The sequence below is a fragment of the Astatotilapia calliptera genome, chromosome 22 (assembly GCF_900246225.1).
Source record: "Astatotilapia calliptera chromosome 22, fAstCal1.2, whole genome shotgun sequence".
Taxonomy (NCBI): Eukaryota; Metazoa; Chordata; class Actinopteri; order Cichliformes; family Cichlidae; genus Astatotilapia; species Astatotilapia calliptera.
The window spans coordinates 6,642,784-6,658,128 of NC_039322.1; the positions used below are offsets into that span (position 1 = coordinate 6,642,784).

At 37.8% G+C, this 15,345-nt stretch overlaps 1 protein-coding gene and 1 long non-coding RNA gene across 4 annotated transcripts; one reads left to right on the forward strand and one right to left on the reverse strand.

Annotated features, from left to right (window-relative positions):
- Positions 1 to 408: 408 nt before the first annotated feature.
- On the forward strand, positions 409 to 13,209 carry LOC113015062 (uncharacterized). Of its 3 annotated transcripts, none has more exons than XM_026156977.1 (6): positions 409 to 429; positions 9,867 to 9,931; positions 10,777 to 10,899; positions 11,058 to 11,150; positions 12,168 to 12,203; positions 12,406 to 13,209. In XM_026156977.1, exons 2-6 carry the CDS (start codon positions 9,901 to 9,903, stop codon positions 12,771 to 12,773), a joined length of 651 nt encoding a protein of 216 aa, XP_026012762.1. In that variant the 5' UTR covers positions 409 to 429; positions 9,867 to 9,900; the 3' UTR covers positions 12,774 to 13,209. The 3 variants fall into 3 exon arrangements, with proteins under 3 accessions (XP_026012762.1, XP_026012763.1, XP_026012761.1); XM_026156978.1 differs by lacking the exon at positions 409 to 429 and having other exon boundaries at positions 9,735 to 9,931; positions 12,406 to 12,497; positions 12,838 to 13,209; XM_026156976.1 differs by lacking the exon at positions 409 to 429 and having other exon boundaries at positions 9,735 to 9,931.
- LOC113015063 (uncharacterized) lies at positions 903 to 2,128 on the reverse strand. Its single transcript, XR_003271053.1, has 2 exons — positions 2,094 to 2,128; positions 903 to 1,969 (listed from the first exon to the last, which is right to left on the reverse strand). It is a non-coding gene; the product is annotated as an uncharacterized LOC113015063 (long non-coding RNA).
- Positions 13,210 to 15,345: the final 2,136 nt, after the last annotated feature.

Consider the following 15,345-nt stretch of genomic DNA (forward strand, 5'->3'; position numbering starts at 1 on the left):
TACCAGCCGTCAGCTACGTAGAAAAAAGATCCTGGTGTAGAAATTAATATTAAATAAATTCTAACAACAGCTTATCAAGCTTAAACGTGCTGCTGTTGTTCAGCTGCTGGTTTCCTCTTTCTGGTGCAAAGTGGGCCAAAAACAAACCAGAGACACGGACTTGCGACAGAAAAGCCGATCAGCTGATCATTAAGCAGTTTCACGATTGAAGTAGCAGCCGGAGAGCGAGAGGCAGTCGCTCGTTAAGCTTAACGCAGGAATGCTTTACAAACATTCAGAGATGGACTTACACACTTGCTTTACTTCTCTCGGGGATAACTTTGTCGGAGATGAAATGCCAGGTTGCTAGCGAAGCTCCACATGCTATCCAGACCACCGACAGGTCCTGCATGCCACAGCTGCTCTATCACGTGATGCATACGTTCTGAGGTGAGTTACGGCGTGTTGCAAGTTTTGTGAGGTGCTTTCGTGATATTTAATGGATCGGATTACATTTTTTATTTTTCTCCGATATCCGATCCAGTAATTTAGGTCAGTATCGGACCGATACCGATACGTAATATCGGATCGGTCCATCTCTAAACTCCTTACGCTTTCCATATGCCCCTGTCACGTGGCGTGTGCTAACCATTTCAAAGCAAGAGCCATAAAAAGCATGTAGCAAATTTGTTGTGGAAGAACTTGGGAAGCCTGTACAGGATTGTAATATGATCTGATACAACACTTTTCAGGTGAATTGGGGGACAGACTGCAAGCCAGGCCTTTTTGTCCAACGTTAGTGTGTGATCTCACAAATGTGAGAAAAGTGAATGCGTTTGGCATATAGTGTACGTAGTCCTAGCAGAACATGAAATGAAATGCTTTTAATTTGTTCTCTAAGAACAAACAGACCCCAGGGTGAATTTTGAAAATAATCTATTTATTCACTGCTATCTGGCATTTACGTGACATGAACACCAGGGCCTTGTTTAAGAAAAACTTCAAAATCAGAGTAACTATCCGAACATGTAAATCAAAACCAGCACCTCCATTTTGGCGCTGATCTATTCGTCTTGGGCTAAAGAATATGAATGTATATATGTTAGTACTGACCAAGAAGGTCATTTTAAGGAAGAGCAAATAAAGAGCGATTTTAATGTCATTGCTCCACATGTGCATCTGCTAAAAACCTAAAAGTTCAAATCTGTGAATTTGTTCACAGATTTGTTTTTTGTTTAAAATAGCAACATTAAGCTAAACAGGAAACTCACAGAAACATACAACCAGACACACAGACGACCCAATACTGAATAGAGGAAGACAAAGGACTTAAATAAACAAAAGGATAATGAGAGGCTGAGGAACAGATGGGAACACAGCTGGGACAAATCAGACCTAAGGAGACAAGGGGAAGCAAAATTAGACATACTGCACACAGGACAGGGACTTTCACAATAAAACAGGAAACAATGTGGAACATAGACATGACAACACAAGCTTGACAATTAGAACATGGAACACGCAGACATGAAATACCTGAGGAGACAAAGAACACAGGAAGAGACTGAAGCATGGGCATAATAGAAAGTAAAATACAGAGGAAAAGACAGACTATATAGGCGACAGGAAAAGACTCGTAAATCGTGGAGACATGGATGAAACAAAATCCTAATTAAATAATACTGCAAGAACTATATATTATGTTAAACTAACGTAAGAAAAATTAAAAAAAACTAAATAAACTCAAAACACTGGGTCACAGACCCAGGATTATGACAATTCCAGCATTAGATGACTACAATGACTCTATCTACTGTTTTAAGCTAAACATAATGGTTTAAATTGACTCAGAGTTTCTTTCCTCATCTCTGAATTAACAGGTAGGCATAATTTGTTAAGTGAAAGTGCCAGGTTCATGTGAATCATCTTTAGATTCATCCTGTGTGGGTCTGCTATCATGTGTCCCATCCTCTCCAGATGCTGCCGCCATCTGTTTTAAGAGAAGACAACAATATGTCTATCAATTTTTGATAGATTGTGGAAGCACTGAAACTGAGGATGAATTTCACCTCTCTTTGTGGCACAGGACGCCCAGATTTGTTTTTCATGGCTACCTTAGGAATCCTTTCACATTCTTGTTCTTCCTCCTCTTCTGAATAGCCTTCAGATTCATCCTATGTGGGTTTCCAGTCATCTGTCCCATCATCTTCAGATGAGCTCACAGACTGCTTTTAGAGCAGAAAAATATATATTTTGCTCATTTTCCATGGATTTGTGAAAACAACATATTTACATCGTTAACTACAGGAGAAGAAACTTAGCTGGATTTTTCTTGCCCCCTTAGGAACCCATTCTCTTGCTTCATTCTCCTCCACACCTGTCCTATCGCTTTTAGAAAAGATCACCATCTGTTTTTAGAAAAGTAACAAAACAAAACATAAAAAATAAAATAATTTCCAACAGTGCATTTTGAGGTCTAAGCATCCCAGAAACTGCACAGACATATGTCAGACATAACTTAAAACCACCAGTATAGGTTTATAAAGGCACTGAGAGGGAAAACTACTTTTCCCACGGAATATTACGTTACTTCCGGTTTTGGCAGGCAATGGCAGACATGCATCCTTTTTGTTTGTTTTTCTTTTGTTTGTTTTTTTTAATTTTGGTCGCCAACGGAGAGTGTTTGGTAGTTCTGTCCTCAGAAAACACCGTTTGTACTGTTTCTTTTGTTTTGAATCATAACTCTGGCCTATTAACACAATTAAAAAAATATCATTTGAAGTCCGCACTTTCAACACAAGTTGAAATGGAGACTGGGGCTGTCTCCCAATTCAGAGACCACACGCTTGAAGTATGCATTTTGAGTGCAATTACGTCACCGCCACGTGACGACTGTCCCAACTCGAAGTGTACTTCAAATGCGTACTCCAAATGCGCTGTCGAATTCCCCAAATATCAAGCGTGGTCCGGTGCACGCTTCGTGGTCCCATATATCCCACAATTCATAGCGCGGCGGTGGGTGTGGATAATTTTGCCGCAAAATACGGCAGAAGGGAGCGCCGAAGAGTGAACTGTCAAAAGTAAGTACTGAATACTATGTCACTTATTTATGTGCGAATGTTTAATAATGAAGAACATTAAAACATTACTGTTGGCCACATGTTGGCAAAGTTATGTAACATTAGTGATGTTTGTACTTTCAGCGTTAACTTGGTTTTAAAGCCTCTACTTCTAATTTTATATATATATATATATATATATATATATATATATATATAGTCGACCTTAATCTTACAGAGAATGTGAGGATTTGATACACGATTTTGCATAAAATGAGAATCACGATTTTTTTGGCTTAGAATTGAGATCACGATTCTCTCACGATTTTCTTTTCCACTATAAATATTTATTGCGCTTATTAACTGCACATCAACTTCGTAACAGTTGAGACTGAACATAAAAACAATAAATAAACATAAAAACAACAAATGTCTCACATTTTGTCGTTGCCGCAAAATGTTGTACTGCTTGAAATTCCGTCTCCACCGTTGCTCGACGCTGCGTGTATAGAGCAGGTAGTGCAACAATAGAAAAATAGTTGCGGGACGGCACTGTGTAGCGTTTGGTGTCTAGGGTGTTGATCATTTTCCTAAATCCCTCGTTTTGCACAGTGTTGATGGGAGCCATATCTTTGGTCAGGTGATAAGTAATAGCCTCCGTAATTTCTTTGTGCCTGCGGGAGTTCGATGGGTATAGGGAAGCGCTGTATAAGGTTCCCGTTATTGATGTTTGGGTGGTTGACCGGGACGGATTTTGTCCAGTCACTTTCTCGTCATCCCTGACGTGCTCTCCGTTGTTTTTTCCCTGCCAATTTTAGCAGCCAGCTTCTGTATCACGTGGTATAAGGCTCTGCCCTTGTCATTTGTTGAGCAGGAAGAGTGAGCGATTGTTTTCATGCAGATTTAGTCCTGGAGCAAAATGCGGTACAATCGTCGTCTTTTTTTTTTCTTTTTTTTTAGCAGTGTACATCAGTCTTTCTCACTGACTGACACTGGGACTTTGATTTTATGGACGTTTGAATTCTTGTTTGTGTTTTCATCGGTGTTTGATATTTAGGTTTTGGTTTTGTTTGCGTCATTAACTCTTGTTGTATTTTAGTGCAAGTTGGTATTTATAGTCCGGTCAGTGTTTTCTGTCTCATCTTCCATTGTCTTTTCCTTTTTCTATTTTTACTTCCTTCTTGTCTTCCACGATCTCCTTTTGTTTATAAATCGTCCTGTCCTTGCTCTCAGTAACTGTCTCAGCGTCTTTTCACCTTCTCTTGTGTGCTACTTGTTGCTCCCTTGAAGTCTACAGATTTGCTAATCTTTGCTGTTTGGTGCCATTTTGGATTTGCATGAACTGAAATAATTATTATTACATTCTGTTTGTTTCTTGGAATCCTTTTTTACAGTAAATATACAGTTCAGGCCATAATTGTTTGGACAACACAGTTTATGTATTTTGGCTCCATATACCGCCACACTGAAATATTAAGATGTGAGCAGAGAAAGCATTGGTTGCTATAATTTCAAAGCTCAATCTTCAGATGATTTCTTCTGCACATTACAAGCACTAGAGGAATTGACAACCCAAATAAGCACCCCTCTCTCCTCCTCTTCTCCTTCTCTCTGGACATCCAATCACCATTGTTGACACACAATAACCTGATGTCCAGTCACACTTTATCATACCTCACTTTTACTCTTCAAAACTCTGTGTTTGTCAATCACTGTAATCTCAATATAATTAATTTTATTAAATCATACATGTCAAACATTGTCTGAATATTTACTTAGTCATTGTTTTTTTGTTGCAAGAAACTTTATTTTGATTGGTGAAACAGAGCAGCAGTACTGAAGTGTAGTAGAAAGAGTTTACAGACTTTAAGAGGTTTAACATTTTTGGTTAATGTGAGCATGATGAAAACCCTGAAAATGGATTTCAGATCTCATATAACAGTCTACATTACTGTGGATAAGGAACAATAGAGCTTTACATTTTAGCCAGGATACCTGGATTCAGCCCTAGTGAAGGTCTTAATATTATGTTATTATTATATATTATATTGGATGAAGCACATTTATGCAATCCTCAGTGATGTCTGTATATCCTCTGTGTATATAGCAATGGACTGTGTTCCTGAGTCTGTTCAGGCTTTTTCACTACACAACTGTGTCTGTTTTTAAGTGCTCCAAGTGCTCCAGGGTCATTAAGTGGCTTATCGGTTGTATTTTTATCCTACCTGTTTACTCAAAACCTCCTCCCTGCACAGACTTTATAACCATGTCAACTTTCTTCTCCTTTACTTTTCTCATAACTACTACACAATAGACTCCACTCTCAAAATTAAATGCATCTGTGGGTTGCAATAACCTGCAAGTTTAAGATCTTGAGCTCATCAAAATGAGAATATTTCATTTCTTTTAATTTTCTTTTTTAAAACTGAGTGATCCACTTCCACTATTCAGTAGTTTGGAAACTGAGCAGTAGGCCATTATAACATGAACCTTTAGAGTAAACATAGCAAAGAAGTATGTAAAATCATAAATATCTAAAATTTAGAACAGGAAACTTAGTAAACCGGTTTTACAAATAGGAGACCTGTAGAAATGCTACATATTAGCCTCCTGATCCCAGAAAGAAAGCTTTTTTGTTCTGTTAATTGATATTACAATTATATTTTGAATATTGACTGAATTTTCCATGTGCATATTCTGAATTAGCTTTTTTTTTTTTTTAAATTAAAGAAGGCCTAAGATTTTATAGTTCAGGTATTCTTTGGGTTTCAGGAAGGTTCGTGGGTTAGGGTTTTTAATGCTGTGTGTAACATGTCTTCACAGTCAGCTCTGTGACCTATACCCAAAAAACAAGAAGGTATCCCAGGACAAAAGCTGGAATACTTTGTGCACATACATGTCGTCACTGTTGGTGCTAAAAAGCTCACAGTATGATTTGCTGAGCCCTCAGGTGTCAAGGTAATGTGTGTGAAAAGATTAGTGTGCTAACAGCTGGTGTTGTTTAGACTGTGTTTCTGTTCACTTTGGTGTTATCACATGCTTTATTAATGGGGTCTTTTCCATAAATGTTACCAACACTGATGAAAGGATGAAAAGCTCAAGCATCTATACATCAAATTTTCAACCACTTAACCAGTTCAGGGATGTGAGGGGCTCAAAAAAGGCAGCAGCTTATTTTAATTAATTTTAAAATATAAAAGAAAGTGTTGTAATAAAATGAACTCAGACATGTGAGATAGTACAAATGAACGTGGGTTTACTCACCACACATAAATCAGTTCTGTGATCAGATTATTATTAAAACATAGGGAGCAGGAGCAAAAATACAGGAAACAAATGTAACTGTTTAAATAGATATAAATGATAAATTGAAGACAAAAAGATTTAAATTTTGTAACATTCTTCATTAATTTTCAAGTTTTTCAAAGCAAATGTTTTCTGCTGTGTGCAACATGTCTTCATATATCTAACATAACCAACAACAGTAACAACATGATCTAACTCATGTGATTGTTGTGAGTTTGGATCCATCTTAGTAAATCAGAGGGACACAAATGGCTTTTACAGCACAGGCTATTCTGACTGGATTAGAACAAGGAAAACTTCCTTGTACACTTTTAATTTGAGCAGAAAGCAAGAAGGCAGTTCTAAACTCTTACCTGTAGCTTGGTCTTGTCTCTAATAAAAAAAAAAAAAAAATAATAATAATAATGGATTGCATGAACTGGAAACACTTGTGGAAAAAAAAATATTAATTAGGTTTAAAAGAATAACACATAGCATATAAGGTAAGAACTGTCACGGTTCTGGGTCCGTTGGACCCAGTGTTTTGAGTTTATTATGTTTTGGTTTAATTTTGCATCATGGATTGTTTTCTTGTTCTCTTGTTGTGCTGGTGTTGATGATGATGATTATGATGATGTTTATTATTAGAGTTTCATGTTTCTGTTTATCCATGTTTTAGGAATTGTGGTCTTATGTATTGTTTGAGTTTCATGTATTATTTTCTGTGTCGAGTCTGTGTCTTTGAGTAGTGATTCATGTTTACTGTTTTATTGTGAAAGTCTTTGTCTTATGTTAGTGTGTGCAGCTTTGTTCCCCCTGTCTCGTTAGCCCTGATCTCTCCCAGCTGTGTCTCCCTCCTGTTGCCCATTCCCTCATTACTACCCTGTGTATATAAGCCCTGTGTTTTCCCATGCTCTGTGTCATGTCGTACCCTCAGATTTTGCCTGTGTGTTTTTGTGGCAGTGGTTCATGTTCATTGCCATTGCTCAGTTTATGTTTTGTTTTATGCCAGCAATAAAGCTGAGGTTTTGAGTTACAGTTCAGTGTCTGAGTCCTTCGCTTAGTTCCTCCTCTCCGCCTGCCCGCACACAGAGCCCTGACAAGAACATCAATGTGATGATAAAGGAGCAGGAAAGTGAAGAAGAAGATAGAGATTTAGTCCGATCTGAGCGGTCATCAGACAAACTACCACCCGTCACTTACTGAACAAACACTTATAGAACATAACATTTGATATAAAACAAAATGATCTGAATATGACTAAAGCATCATGGTGGTGGTTAGCACTGTCACCTCACAGAATGACTGCTCTATGTTTAATCTTATCTGGAGTCTGGACAGATTGCATCTTCTCTTTGTGCCTGTATGGGATTCCTCCCACAGATTGTTTTAGTTTCTCAAAGTTTCCAGCGTGTGAACCTTTTTCAGTACTCATACTGCTAACTGTGATGACTGTCAGACCAACAGAAAGCATGTTATTTTAGGTAACCACATGTTAAAATATCACACACCTTTGGGGACTGGCTGACTCCAAAGCTCCTTTTTCTGTAACGTTTAGATGGTGGAGAGGCATGCTGGAAAATATATTACTTATATTTCCTGATTAAATGTTGACTACACTACTAATAAGCAGTGCTGGCAAAACTTTGTTGAGCAGATGTTTTGATGAGTAAGTAGTTTATGTTTTTGTGAAGCTCTGAAATATTGTTATACTTTGAAAATGTGCACTCCTACTGTAATATGTGTGTGCAATTCATCCAGCAGCTCGTCCTTTGGAAATGATTGTTTAATGTGGAATTCTATAAATGACTGTGCTTGTTTGCTACAGTGACCCATCCAGTGTGTGAAGGCCTGTGGTTAATAGACTTCTCTCTTTTGTTACATGCTTATACACATTACAGTTGTCTTTATTTCACTTTAGTACGGTTAAATCTGAAAATCTGGTGATTTAGCATGAACTTAATTAAATATAAGCTGTCTTCCTCTGACGTCTGACTGTGGTTGCTGTCCATGGTGCTGATCAAAAGCTGGAGTTATGCGTGTGTGTGTGTGTGTGTGTGTGTCTGACTTTGGGCACTCATATTGAAGTACAAAGATGTTATATAACATATCCAGTGAAAAAGATTCATAAGTGTGAATTGTCTGATGAAAAATATGTTGTTGAATTTCCAGAGAATTCCAAAGACATATGGAAAATCTACCAGAGGAGAGCAAAACATCCAAAAGGTTTAAATTTCAGGTCAAATTTATTAAAATAAATCAAATTATTACTTAAAATAATGAATTGATCGAATCTTCTAGAAATGAAAACTATTATTTGCTAGCGTTGTTGTCTCACAGCAACAAGGTTCTATGTCCAGTCTTTAATACAGCTGTGGTCCTCAACAGCTGTAAATGTTCATCTACCTGTATAAAACTACACTGTTGTGTTACTGAAAGCTTACATGTCCACTTTATGTCTTCTCTTAACGTTTATCGAGTGAAACTGACTCTCAACATGCAGAGTGAGTTTGCATAAGTTTTCTTAAAGATATGCTGGATGTGGTGTGATAAAGATGAAAATAATACTACTTAAAACTACCATGTTTCTCTTGTGCCTTTGTCAGGTTCATGTGTCATACCCTGTGTTTCCTGTTTTATTGTGATAGTCTCTTGTCCTAAGTGCATCATGTTCAGTTTTGCTTCCCCTTGTGTCATTAAGTGCATTCAGTTCAGCTGTTTCTCCACAGGTATCTCCACTTTGCCCATTTCCTTCTTATGTATTTATGTAACCTTAGCATTAGGTTTCCTAGTTCCTAACTGTAATAAAGTGCTTTCATGTTATGTCTCCTGCATCCTGCACTTTGGCACATGAGACGTTGGTGTAATACAGCTGTGGAAAGCATGTAGAACTGTGACAAATATACATGAAGTAACAGATACATGTTCTTGTATCTGCACTCAACTACAGTGTATGTTACAACCATCTATTAAATACTTACTGCCAATAAAGCCATTTTCTACATGCAAAACTGAAAAGACTAATATTGATGCAGTCCAGAACCGCAATATTTCATCCCTGCTTTACTGGCCAGTTTCTCTGTCTGGAACTCAAAGTCCTACTTAATACTTTTTTTTTTGAGGCAGTAACCCCCCTTGCCGTTCCAACAGAGGGCAGCATGTCCACATCTATGAAAATAAAACCAATCTTTAAATCAAATAAATGAAAACACAGGAAACCATCATCTGTGACCTCAGTTCAAGTCAAAAGAAATTATTTGTTAATCTGAATAAAATGAGAAATCAAAATGCAGGACCCAGGCTGTAGTAAAAAGCCTGCTCATCTCCACATTTCCACAGGAAGTGTTGTAAGTGTTGCAATTCTTTTTTTTTTTTTTTTTTTTTTTTTTTTTTTTTGTTCTGAAAGCCCAAACCAGTGAGGTGCAGAGGACATTCAGTATGTGTCTTGATGCTCACAAGGTTATTTGATGTTCTGACTATGCAAACTGAATCAGTAAAGATACAGGAGAAATAACACCAGGCTGTTGTATTTTTGTGATTCAGACTTAGTCACTAAGTCTGAAGTCAGGATCTCAGCATGACGAGCCGTCCACAGAGCTACATAGAAGGTAAGAACATTAAATCTGGTGGTAAATCAGTTAATCAGATCCGAGTGGTCCTTTCATATAAATTGAAGCCAAACTGGAGACTACGTATGTTTTAATACATTAACTTTAACATTAACTGAGTAAGAGATGCAAAGAAAGCTTCATGAAGGTTTATGAAAGAACACAAAAAAGAGTCATATTTCCTGTTGGTCTAATGTAGTTGTGGTTCTCTGCACTAGAGTTGTGGTATATGCACCTAACTGTATTACAATGTATGTCAACCATGAATTAAATATCTATAAATACTAATAGGATCTGGCCATTCATACTAATAATACATTTACAAAATATAAATTCATACCTTGTGTAAATATTACTACAGGCTGGAGGAAAAAATATGTAGCCTGTATTTATTTTCAGGGTAAACTGACACTTTAAGGTGAAGTATTGCCAGAAATAATAGATAAACACACAGTTAAAGACATCAAATGATTTCTAGGTGCTTAAGGAGGGGGACAGGATGTGTGATGTGACTGCTATGAGCACATTGTCATTTACTGAACTGTGGTTTTCCTTTCCTTGTAAGAAAGATTGTTTAAGCAACTTTTAAACCACATTAGAAACTTTGTGTAAAACTGAAATCCAAATATATTACAGAATACAGACAGATATATTGATGTGACGTCAGTGGAGCTGTTTGGAGTCTGGCGGGATCATGTGTCACAGTTGTGTTTTTATATAATTATTCTTTTGTACAGCACTTTGGTTCATTGTGGTTGTTTAGTACTTTACAAAAAAGCTGGTATAATAGTTGGTTATTATTTTGTCTAACTTCTGCACATCTATTTCCTCTAAATCTTCATCAGGTGAAGATCCTGACTCTCAACATGCAAAATCAAAAAGAGGGTCAAAGGTCACAACAGAGAAAGTTGCCCTGCTGGTTCTCGGTTCCCTCCTGGCAGTTGCTTTCATTGTGATTTATCGTCTCTGTGAGTGTCGTTTCACTTCAACAGAATGACCTGATTTACTGTAGATTTAATGATGATGAAAGTTTCAGTTGGTTGAGCTGTTTTAGTCCAGCTGATGTGTTTTACTCTTTCTTAGCAGAGTTGTCGACTAACATGAACTTTTGATTTCCTTTAATCAGCTTTTGAACACATTAGAACAAAGGAAATGCTAAAAAATCTGCAAGGTCTCAAAAAGGAGTGTGAACGTGTCATCAAAAATCAAAATCTCACAGGTAAGCAGAGAGACTGGGACTCTCTTAACTCTGTTAAGAGTTCTCTCAGCTGGATGTTAATCCAGCCTTGCTTAAAGAAGTCCAGACGCTGTTCTTTCCAAGCTCCTTGGACAACTGATACAGTTGTTACTGTTATGCAAGGCTGGAACTTGGTACTTACAATAGGCAGCATCCGAGGAGTGTTAGAAAACAGTGATAAAGGTCTCCAGGAAGGGAAGAGGAAAGGAATGTACCGCCCATTCATTTTTACTGTGACGTATGAGCACATAACTTTCTTCCTTAAGTCTGAACTACCAAACATTCAGTATTGTTGCCTCTAAATCTGGACTACCTATAATCATACACAAATAAATGTATATACATAAATAAATGTGTCTAAGTGACTTTACTCCAATAGAGGTATTTTTCAGCCAAGCGGTCAGAGTATACAAAGGAACTCACGGTGACTGCAAAGCGATTTAATGTTCTAACTAAAGCCTGTAGAGTCTAACATATAGCATAAAGCTTCTGCTTTTACACAGGTGATCCCACGTGTTGATGATCAAATATTCAGGTGCATTTGATTAGCACCTCCTGCCTCTCACACTCTTGATTCTTAAACGAATAATAACGACTTGTTAATCTTTCTTTTATTATTGAAGATTATTTTTATATGTACTGTGTATGTCAGGGGGAGATTTCTACAGCACTCTGCACTTGTTCACATTATGTTCTGTAAAGTCAATTTAAAATGAACTGTGGGTGGAAATATAAATGGGAACCCCCTTAGGAGACAGGCTTGACCTGCTTCTTTCAGGCTCCCTGACCGGTGACTTGCTACACTTTGACTTTCACAATTTGCAAGATTAAGAAAAGAGAGACGGTGTGTCATTGTAAAACAGGCCAGACTGCCAATATTGTTCTTCTGCAACAGAAAAACAAACCAGCCCATCCCCTCTCTGACCACCTTTGGACTTTGTGTTTGAACATTTTCATCATGACATTTGACCATTTTTTTTCGTCTGGTTTCCTCCTCAGTTACTTTTCTGTGCATCCACCAAGTGTCCAGCTGCGGTAAGGATTGATCTCGCTTTTATTTCAGGTGTCAGTGTCTGGTGAACGAAATAAGCAGTTAAATTGCAAAGTGCACATTATTTTTTTTATCTACAAGAAAATCTGTAATAAATTACGAAAAAATAACAACATGGTGAGTGTTGGCAGCATTTCGGTTTGATATTAATTGTGCCGTCTCATACATTTAATGTGTTTCTTACAGATTCTAGCTGCACAAACAATCCTGTGTTTACTCCACCTGCACTGATAGTGAAGTATGGTGACCCAGCCAATGCTACATGTGTTGTATGTGAGGTGGGATGCCATGGAAATCTTTCTGGTTTGGAGCACGCTGTGGGAAAAGTCACAGAATATATAACCACCTTGTTCTGGACAGTTGACAAACTGACTGAATGGGAAACATATGTCATGTGCTATTATAACACTGATGCTGGTGATCAGTGTTATAATAGCACTCCCAGTATAAATGTGTATCGTAAGTATGTTCATGTGACACTTGCTGGTGAGTTTTATATTTATAATCGGAATTTGATTTCTGTTGTATGTGTAAATATAAAGTCATTCTGCTGATGTTTTCAAGCCTCTAGCTTACATGTTGTTCTTTACATTTTTGTTTCTTTCCCTGTCGTCTCAGAGTCTCCAGAAAGTGCCTCCATCAGCTTTGTAAACCACACTGAGATGATGTTTGAGAATCAGCAGTACACCCTGCAGTGTAGTGTACAGAACGTAGCTCCTGTTCAAAGCCTCACTGTGACCTTCTACAGAGGAAACACAGCACTGGGTCACCTACAGTCCAACAGTGAACAGAAGAAACCCGTGAATGAAACCTTCACTCTGAACATCACCCCCAGTAGAGAAGATGATGGAGCCCAGTACTGGTGTGAAACCAAGCTGGAGCTGAGACCAGCTGGACCACAGCCCCCTCCAATGGTGACATCAGAAAGTGTCAATGTTACAGCCTACTGTGAGCATAAAAGAATGAACATTTCTTTTAGATTATATTTGTGTTATTTTTGTTTTTTGCTTTTATTAAAAAAAGACACGGTGGCACGGTGGTTAGCACTGTTGCCGCACAGCAAGAAGGTCCTGAGTTCAATTCCACCATCAGGCCGGGGTCTTTCTGTGTGGAGTTTGCATGTTCTCCCCGTGTTTGCGTGGGTTCTCTCCGGGTACTCCGGCTTCCTCCCACCGTCCAAAGACATGCAACTTGTGGGGATAGGTTAATTGGATAATTCAAATTGCCACTAGGTGTGAATGTGCGAGTGAATCTGAGTGTGAATGGTTGTCTGTCCCTGTGTGTTGGCCCTGCGACAGACTGGCGACCTGTCCAGGGTGTACCCCGCCTTTCGCCCTATGACAGCTGGGATAGGCTCCAGCGCCCCCCGCGACCCTGAAAAGGATAAGCGGTAGCGAATGGATGGATGGATGGATAAAAAAAGACATTTCCATCATAAAGCCTTGTCCTGTGTTTGGTTTTGCTTCAGGACACTTGCTTCAGTTCCCTCGCCTCACCGTCATTCAGTTCAGTTGGTTTTATCTCTATATTCAGTTCCTCTGGAAATATTGCTGTTAATAATTCATGTGTTTTATATTATATACAGTCAGACTTCATTGAAACAGTAAGATTGATCTTATTCACTCTTTGGGGATCCTGTTCTAACTCCTGTCCCTGCTAGGATCTCCTTCCTCTATGATGGGTCATCAGATACTTTTTCTTACGTTGGACCCATTGTCATTTTTTATAGTATAGTATTTTATAGTAGTAAATAAAGAGAACTTTTCTGTCATTTAGTTGTTTTTCTTTCACTTAATTACTTTGCGAAAGCATGAACAGCCATAAGAGAAGTTCGTGCTGTAACACTTAAGAAACAGTTAAAAGTCCAAAATGTTTCTCTCCTTGCATTCAACAGCTGTCAAACCTTTTTGTAAACCTCAAAGTCTTTTTCATGTTTATTCGCATTTCTGCTCTTATTCACAAACACTTTGTTATTTGACCTCCATCAGTTTGCACTTCCAGTACATATATATTCTACACAAATGTTTATCAGTTGAAGAATCAGACTCCCTTTAAACATTATATTTGTACTAAATGTGTATGTAAATATGGTGTCTGTATATTTAATGCCTATATTTGTGACTGTGTTTCTGTTGTAGTTTATTCCTGTATGAATATTAAATACTTGACTGAAAGTATTAAAAATGTATTTGCATTGCTTTACAGAAAAAGGGAAAAATCGTAGGACTGTGGGGGAAAGAGTGATTACCTCAGTTAAACAACTCGTGTAATTATATTAGGTTCATCTTTAAGGAACTCTGCATGTCTCCAAATAGCTTTGAATGTCTTTGAAATGAGAATAATACAAATAGAAAAAGAAAAAAAGTGGACACATGCAGACAAAGTAAAGAGATGAATATTCAGTAAGCTATAAAGATTCAAAGGTCTCTCAGTTTTTCTCAAATGTGTGTGAGGACTGCTTGTTTGTATTCTTGGATGCACTTAGTAAATCCAACAGCTCAGCTATTTGTTGTTTGTGGTTTGTAAAAGTTGCAGGAAGAACAAACTTCTTAAATAGTAAATGAAACAAAGCACAAATTCAAAGTTTTTATTTTTATTTTTATTAATTTTTTTTGTTTTGTTTGTTTTTTAACTCAAAATGTCCTGTTGTAACTGGACTTTTTGAGTTAAGAAACAGACCAAATCCCAACAACACTTCCCTCATGGTGCTTTATAATGTAAAGTCAAGACCCTACAATAATGCACAAAGACTCCAATCCCCTAGAGCAAGCACTTTGGCGACAGTGGGAAGGAAAAACTCACTTTTAAAAGAGAGAAACCTCCGGCAGACCCAGGCTCTAGGATGGGGTGGCCATCTGCCTCGGCCAGTTGGTGATGAGGGAAGGAAGTTGGGAGAAGAAGAGTAGTGATTTTTAACCACTCTGGTTTCAAAATTAAATTTAGAAAGCCCAATTGAAATGAATATTCACATGCACGTGTTGGTTCGATTTTAGCGTGCACATGAGAAAGCCCTAAAGATGATGTTTTGGCTCCTCAATTTTGCATGTTTTTTGAAGCTGCTGACGATTGCTTCATCCATTACTGGGTTTTCTGACCACATTAAGAGTATTGGAGAATCCCACCTGT